Genomic DNA, 8,129 nt, shown 5'->3' with positions numbered 1-8,129 from the left:
ACTTATTCACTGTTGATTTTTTTTTTCTTTTTCCACTACTAGCTACCATAGGATTTTGCATTTCTTGAACCTCTTTTTCACCTTCTACCATATCCCTTTTGAATTGTAACATATTAGGATCATAAGGATTTCTATATTCATATGCTTCTTGGGTTGCTTTCTTGGAATTCATAAACTCCTACAAAGAATTTTTCATTTGAAATCTAACATCAAGAGGAACTGCTTTACATGGACCAATATCATCTTTCACTCCAGCAAGGTGTTGCTTTATTCTATTAATTACCACCCCCCCCCCCCCCCCCCCCCCCCCCCCCTCTTCCTCTTTTTGTAACCTTTTTACAATACAAACAAACAAGAGCTTTCATTTCATTTGTATATCTTTCTTCAAAAACATGCTCCCATGTAGGTTCGGTCTTACTTCCAATTGTTTGTGAATTGGTAGTTGAATTTTGACTAGAGGATGGGTAAAGTTTGATTCCATTGTTTATTTTTCCATCAAATTGTAAAAAAAAAATTATAATTTTAATAATAAAATTAAAGAATCAAGTCATAAAAAATTTAATTAAAAAAAAAAAAGTTATCAACAATTTATAAAAACCCCATATTAATTTAGAGAATTAAAGTCATCAACAATTTTAAAAATCAAATAATTAAAATTTTTGAAATTTCTTGAAGAAAATTTTTTCAAAATGAGAAATTTACTTTCAAATAAAATATTTATTTAAAATTTAAAAATCAAAATTTTATTTGAAAATGAATGAATTATTTTAATTCCTAATGTTTTAACTTTTCAATAATTTCAATAAATTAAAATTTTAATGTGCAATAAATAAACAAAAACTGAAAAAATTATAAAATTAAATATTAAACATAACATCAAAATTATAATCAACAAAAAAATTAAGACATTAAATTAAATTTCAAAAAATAAAAATGAAAGTTTAAGATTTCACCTTCTGGAGTTGTTGTTGCTGCTGTTGGAGTTGGGGCAGCTACACGGGGGGGAGAGAGTAGAGGGAAAGGAATCATGTCCGACGATGACTGTGGTCGGTTGTTGCTAGAGCTAGAGCGACCGAGAGGGAGGAGTGGGGGTGGTTAGAAAATGAGCTTTTATGGTCATCAAAATGGCATTATTTCGATGCTGTGAATTTTTTGGATTTAATTTTTTTTGAAAGCAAATTGATTTTTTTAATTTTTTTTTAGAAAGCAAGACTTTTACAATTTTATTTACAAGAGTATTAAAGTCCAATTCAATTTTATTAGTAAATTATTTTTTAAACAATTAAATTGAAGTTATTTTTTATAATAAAATTATGAAAATCTCTTTTTTTTTTCAACAAATTTGGATAATTATCTTTTCTAATGTTTTTTAAAAATAAATTTGAAACCATTATTTAAATAATAAATTTAAAATATTTTTCATAGAATCGAGATAATTCCCAAAGTTCTTTTAATAAAATTGAAAAAACTTTTCGTAAAACCAAAGAAATATATATATATATATATATATATATATATATATATATATATATATTGTTTACAAAAAAAAAATCATTTTTGGTAAATAAAAAGGGGATTGAAGTACTTTTAGTAAATATGATTTTTTTTAATAAGAAAATGACTTTTTATAAAATTATTTACAAAAGTACTTCAATCCCCTTTTTATTTACCAAAAATAACTTCAATTTAATTGTTTAAAAAAGAATTTCACAATTATGCTTTATGAAAGAATTTTGATTTTATCAAAATAAATAAATAAATAAAATTAAAGAATCTTACTTAACTTTATTAAAAAAAAAAGATTCCTACATTTTATTTATAAAATATTAGTCAAATTCAAATTTTATTCAAGGAAAATGATCTTTAGAAATTATTTAGAAGAAGAATCTTTAAAATTTATGTATAGAAAATATTTCAATTCTCTTTCTTCTTCTTTTTCTCTTTTTTCTTTTTTCTTTTTATTTTTTTTTATCTACCAAAAAGGTAATTCTTATTTAATTTTATTGGAAAATTAGTTTCAAATTTATTATTTAAAATGTATCTAAAATTTATTAAAAAAATGATTTTAGATTTTAAGGAAAATAGGTCCAAATTTATTTCAAGAACAAAAAAGGGAAAAAAAATATTTTATTTGTTAAGAAAAAAAAAACAAAATTTTAATTTATTTAAAAAACAAAAGATCTAGTTTTATTCAAAAACTATTTGAAAAAAGTTTCACTTTGACACAAAAATTATGATTTCACATTATTATAGGATAATTTCCATTTTATTGAAGATAATATATTTATAATTCCAAACAAGAAGATTAAAAAAATAATTTATTAAAATGATTAAATATTTATCTTTATTAAAAAGGGGTTTTAAATTTATTAAAAATGATTTCACATTCTAAAAAAAACTAGATTTATTTTTCAAAAAAAAAACTAATTTATTAAAAGCAAAATCTCAATTTGTTTTAAAAAATCTGTTTTATTTTTAAAAATATTTTTACATAAAAATATATATAAAAAATCAGTTTATCAAAATTATTTTTTAACAAAAAATTATTATTAATTTATTAAAAGATATTTTTAGCCATTATTCCTCATGCATTTTATTTCTTAGAAATATTCAACTAAAAAAAAAGGCATAACCGATAAAAAAAAAAAAAAAAGATGGTAGTATATGAATAATATAGCAAACAAAACAAAACAAAAACAAAATATATATTCAAGAATAGGAAATAAAACAAATAATAAGACAGTCATATAATCTAAAGAACCAAGGAAAACTACTTAAAAGGAAAACACATAGAGAGAAAACACCACTTTATTCATGAGATAGTATAGAAGGTAATGTTAATGTGGAGAATATGCCTTCTATGGAGAACTTGACAAATCCTTTCACCAAAACTTTGTCAAGTACAGTTTTTGATGGTCATAGGGATAGCATATGAGTCAAATTTATATCCAATATGCTTTGAATGTTGATGGGAGATTGTTAGGATAAAGCTCTTGGAAGCATGACATGATGCAATAATATATGTTTTCATTAATATTTATATTATACCTTTGTTTTCACTTTACTATCCATTATGATTAATTTAAGCATTTAGACATGCGTACATGATTTAGGTGTATTAGAAGTTGTATATGATATATCCAAGTCATTAGTTCCTTGCAAGTTGATGAGTAGTTCACAATTGATTCATAAACTTAGACAATTCATATAAAATTATAATACACTACCTCCTAATTAGATGAATGACTTGTTTTGATTGTCAAACTGAGTTTATCATGCGAGTGCACTAATATGTGTGATTACACATTAGACATGACCTATGTTAAATTGTGGTATTGATTATTAGACAATCATGATTTCTCCAAGCTACCATGTTGCATGAGTTCTCCACACTAATAAAATATTGAACTAATATTAATGTGGTCATATATTCCTTATAGATTGCGTCACTATTGATTAAGATAGATAATAATAGGTATTTTCAAGATAAACACCATAACATCTCATACAATTGATCATATATCCCCTTGATGATCCTAAGAACTTATGATTATGAAATTTATGGTGTCACAATAATTTTTTTAGTAAAATTTAACACTTACTGAGTTAAGAATATATCAATCACATAATAAAAAGATGTTATGACTCAAGAATGATATAAATTAATAGTTTTTTACCTGATTAGATTACAAACATACTTGCCTGTAATAGTTAATAAATCACATATATAAGAAATTAGTTAAATTAGATTTAATCAATTTATTTCTCAATTTGATTTTATATAAGATTAGAATATAATTGACACACTGTAATAGAATATTGAGTTGAATATTGATTCAACTTTAAAATTGAATTTTAAGCAAGCCCATGTTTTCTTAAGTTCACAGGATCCTTAGTGGATATTTAAGTTGATCCTTAATTAATATTTAAGTTTTTAGTGATACATGTGCAAACGTTTATTAAGCTAATTAATTAAAATCAGTAGGAGGAATTAATTAATTGAGATCCATTAAGAATTAAATTTAATGGTCCAACAATCTATATGAACCCTTTTTAGAGTGTAAGGTTCAAACCCACTAGAAAATCCATACAATCCTTTCTACAGTTTAAGGCTAGACACCCTACTTTATTATTATCTTCCACGGAACCCTGACCTCCATGGAAGTCAATCCTTCTTTATTTACAAGCAAAAAACCCAATTACACCATAGTAGCAATTCAAAAAAAAAAAAAAAAAAAAAAATCTACTTTGTTTTTCAATTATTATATTTATTTTTATTTCTTCTAATTACAAGTTTATTGTTAGCAATTTGAGGATTAAATGAAAGCTCAAAATTTTAAACTTATTAAAACTAAAATAAAATATTATATTAATTTGAGAAAATCAATAATCTCTTAATATATTCTTACACATTTCACATTTCAAACCGTTAAGAAAAAAGTTACAACCGTTAAGTTAATTATAAACTTCAATAAAATTTATCCGTTTCTTTTTAAGTAGCTTATAAAATTTCTACAACTCTCAAAAGTACTCATTCTTATTTATTCAATTATTTTACTTCTCTTTTCTTACATAAAACCCTGATTACATTCATTCCCAGCCCCCAAACCCACCCCTAATTATACATCACACAATTATATAGATCATACAATCACCTCCAGTACCCTCACCACCACCTTGCTATTAGTAACTTCACCACACTCATACAAACTACATATGCCAATCTAGCCTATATCTATCTGTTTAACATCGCTTCCAGTACTCGTCGCCTCTTTCTTAGGCACTGTCACAGTCAACACTCCGTTCTCCAGCGCACAGTTGATCCCCTCCGTGTTTGCATTTTCCGGCAACCTGAACCTCCTCAAGAAGCTGCCTCTCTGCCTCTCTATGCGGTGCCATCGCTCCCCGCTCTCCTCTTTCTCCTTGGTCTTCTCACCGCTGATTTGAAGTATGTTGCCGTCCTCCACTTGCACCTTTACGTCCTCTTTTCGAACACCTGCCCAATATTACACACCCTTTCAAATTAAAATTTCTTACCGACTTTGCAGGTATTGTTTTCAAAAAGCAAAGCAAACAAACCAGGAAGATCAGCGCGAATGGTGTGTGCGTTATCGGTTTCACGCCAGTCCACGCTTGCAAGAGCAACGGCTGAGACATCGTCGTCTCGGCCTCGCCTCCAGTCCCTCGACCCAAACCCTAAAGGGTCCCATAATTCTGAAGAAAAGGGTGAGCCAATCCAGTGGTCCAACCCTCCGCCCCGCCACGGTACCAGCGAGGTCATCCTCTTACCGCCCCGCATTTCACCTTCCTTATCTTGGTTCTTTTATAGGATGAGGGCCGGGTTGAGAGTTTGCCATGTGTAAGTGTGGTGTCCATCAAATACGTTTGCCACGTGTGGAGTTTATGACACGCGTACCTCTTCTTTTGTCAAGTTTATCCACGTCGATGCGATTTGACGACTGTTGTCAATACAAGTTTCTGCATGCCGGAAAGGGAGCGGACCGGTTCTGTTTTGGGCCGACAACTTTAAGCGCTGGTGGACTTCCCATGGGTCGGAATGGACGGGAGTAAAATGTGAGGGAAATTAGGTGGATCAAAGGTGATACTTACTCTATAGGGTCATCTATTTTAAAAAATTCAATAAAAAATTAATTTTTTGAGAAAACGATATTACAGTTTTTGTTACCTTCTTTCTATTTTCATATATATATATATATATGAAAAAAGAAGAAAAGAAAAATGAAAAAAGATATGAGATAGGTTCTCACAGGGAGTGAAAGAGAGAGTTGCAGAGTGAGATGGACTATCCAAGAAGTGAAGTGTTAGGCCCACAGCAAAAGCTTGGGATAAGAGTGGATTTGAGGACATATATTTCGATTGTGATAGATCTAAAAAAACTTAGAATAGATTGTATCCACCCTAATAATCTAAGGTTTGAGAACAGAGTAATCTGAGGTTCCTTACACAAGTAAACTATGATAATAGTAATTACTTAATTGGAACTTGACATTAGCTCTTAGTGAGATAAGATATGTTAAATTGATCATACTATAGGAAGATTTGGAACTCAAGTATGATAGAAGTAATTTTGAGAGACTAACAGTTTTCATCTTATGAGATTACAGACAATCAATTCATGAGAAAACTATATACAACAATAGCAAGTTACAAACCCAAATAATTAATATTTTGTTATTTATATAAGATAGTAGAGTGTGATTGACTTTCTATAGTGGGATGTTAAGTCAACTTTATGATTAGATTTTGAGGGAGCCAATATTGTCCTATAAGTCTCGATGATCCCCATTCTTCACCTTTTTAATTAAGAGACATTCAGTGATGATGGACCCCTTTCCACTATATTTGAACCATTCAAGCTCAAACTTCTTTTTGACACTCTTATCTTTCTTTTTATCTTTTCCAATTAATCTTTCCAATAAAATTTTCTATTTTTTTGCATCTTCTTTGGATTTATGATTTTATTTCCTTAATTTCATATACTTCTTGAATTTTCTAGCAAATCTTGCAACTTCTCCATTTGATATTCTCTCATCACCCTCACCTTTGAAACTTAAGGATTCTTCTTTATTGGAATTCAAGGTAATAGCTTTTGCTTTCCTAGACAAATTAAAAATCATTTCACAAGTTTGAAGAGAACCTACAAATTCACCTATCATCAAGGAATCCACATCCTTAACTAAACTCTTCAATAGTAGTAACTTTTGCTCTAAATCTCTGTAGAAGAGATCTTAAAGTTTTTCGACTTTAGAGTGAGTGATGGGTTCACCAATATTAAAGTTAAAATCACAGTATCTATTAATTTTGCATGAAACCCATCAAAATTATCATGATCATCCATCTTAATAGTCTCAAATCTAAAAGTCAACATTTGAAGTATGGATACTTTTAACGATATCGGTTCCTTCATGGGTCACTTGGAGGACATCCCAAGCCCCTTTTTTCAAAGTACATCTAGCAATCCTATGAAATTCAGTTGTGCTAATGATATTGAAAATGCAATACATGTTTCTGATATTATCGTCACTAGCTTCATTTTAACCTTTATCTCATTCCAATTTGAGCTTGATAACATTTTTCATTTTACCTTCTTTATGCCTCACATTAGGTGGAGACTAACCAAATTCAACGATGTTCAAAACTTTTTTGTTTTACATTTTGAGAAAATGTTAAATTCTCACTTTCCAACGTGAATAATTTTTGTTGGTTAAAAACAGTTTATGCTAGTGGCGTTGGAAATGGAATACATGGTTCTAATATTATTCTCACTAACTTTATTTTCAACTCTATCTCATTTTAATTTAGGGTTTATAACATTTGTTGATCTGCCTTCTCTATCCAACACCTTAGATGGAGACTAACAAATTTCAACTATATTCCAAACATTTTCATTTTACCTTTCAAGAAAATATTGAATTCTCACTTTCTAATGAGAATAATTTTTTATAGTTCAAAACAATGGTCTACTAATAGAAGCACCCTCTTGTTGAGGATCCATAATTGAGATTCAAGGACTGAAATGACTATGTAGTAAAAACCATGTTTTACATAGAAAATCTCCTAAGAGATAAAAAATTATGGGCCTATGGACAATTTCATGCATCCACTATGAAGAACAACCAATTGAGTATAAAGATTTATCTAGCTCAAGTGCACTAATCCTTCATGAACTACTTGACCAACACCTTCTCACTTCAATTACATGTTTTTTTTTTTTTTTTTTTTTGTTAGAGTTTACACCAAACTCAATCTCAACCTCTTCTTGAAGTTCAATAAAGAAGAAAAGGGATTTTCACCTAAACCCAAAACTAATGAGAATACAAGATATGGATGAAAGAACTAAATCGACCTATTTTTTAAGAGAATCCAATCGAAAAATTGATTTGGAAATCAAAGTGAGGGATTTTCTTGAAAACAAAACACTTCCAATATTGATTGAGAAGACATCTCAAAAGGATTGAGAAAGACAATTGTTGGTGTTCTTTAACCCATAAATAGAATATTTTGGTTTCAATAGAAAGGAATATCTTTGATCTAATGTCTAAAAAATGATTAAGTTGAAAATGGATCAAACCGACATAAAAGTGGATTAATTTTGAAACAAGACATAA

The 8,129-nt window shown here is 28.7% G+C and overlaps 1 protein-coding gene across 1 annotated transcript; it reads right to left on the bottom strand.

Annotated features, from left to right (window-relative positions):
- Nucleotides 1–4,509: 4,509 nt before the first annotated feature.
- On the bottom strand, nucleotides 4,510–5,340 carry LOC100256188 (16.9 kDa class I heat shock protein 1). Its single transcript, XM_002265224.5, has 2 exons — nucleotides 5,080–5,340; nucleotides 4,510–4,996 (listed from the first exon to the last, which is right to left on the bottom strand). The coding sequence occupies exons 1-2, from the start codon at nucleotides 5,297–5,299 to the stop codon at nucleotides 4,725–4,727; spliced, it is 492 nt and encodes a 163-aa protein (XP_002265260.3). The 5' UTR covers nucleotides 5,300–5,340; the 3' UTR covers nucleotides 4,510–4,724.
- Nucleotides 5,341–8,129: the final 2,789 nt, after the last annotated feature.

This window comes from Vitis vinifera, chromosome 18 (assembly GCF_030704535.1).
Source record: "Vitis vinifera cultivar Pinot Noir 40024 chromosome 18, ASM3070453v1".
Taxonomy (NCBI): domain Eukaryota; kingdom Viridiplantae; phylum Streptophyta; class Magnoliopsida; order Vitales; family Vitaceae; genus Vitis; species Vitis vinifera.
Note: the sequence above shows the minus strand (reverse complement) of the source record. Positions and strands in the feature narration are given on the sequence as shown.

What these genes read in the sequence shown, in the direction of transcription:
- LOC100256188 (XM_002265224.5), bottom strand. Translation starts at nt 5,299, where the DNA reads ATGCGGGGCGGTAAGAGGATGACCTCGCTGGTACCGTGGCGGGGCGGA. An exon ending in CATTCGCGCTGATCTTCCTG is followed by an intron (nt 4,997 to 5,079) that starts GTTTGTTTGCTT and finishes AATATTGGGCAG; the next exon opens with GTGTTCGAAAAGAGGACGTA.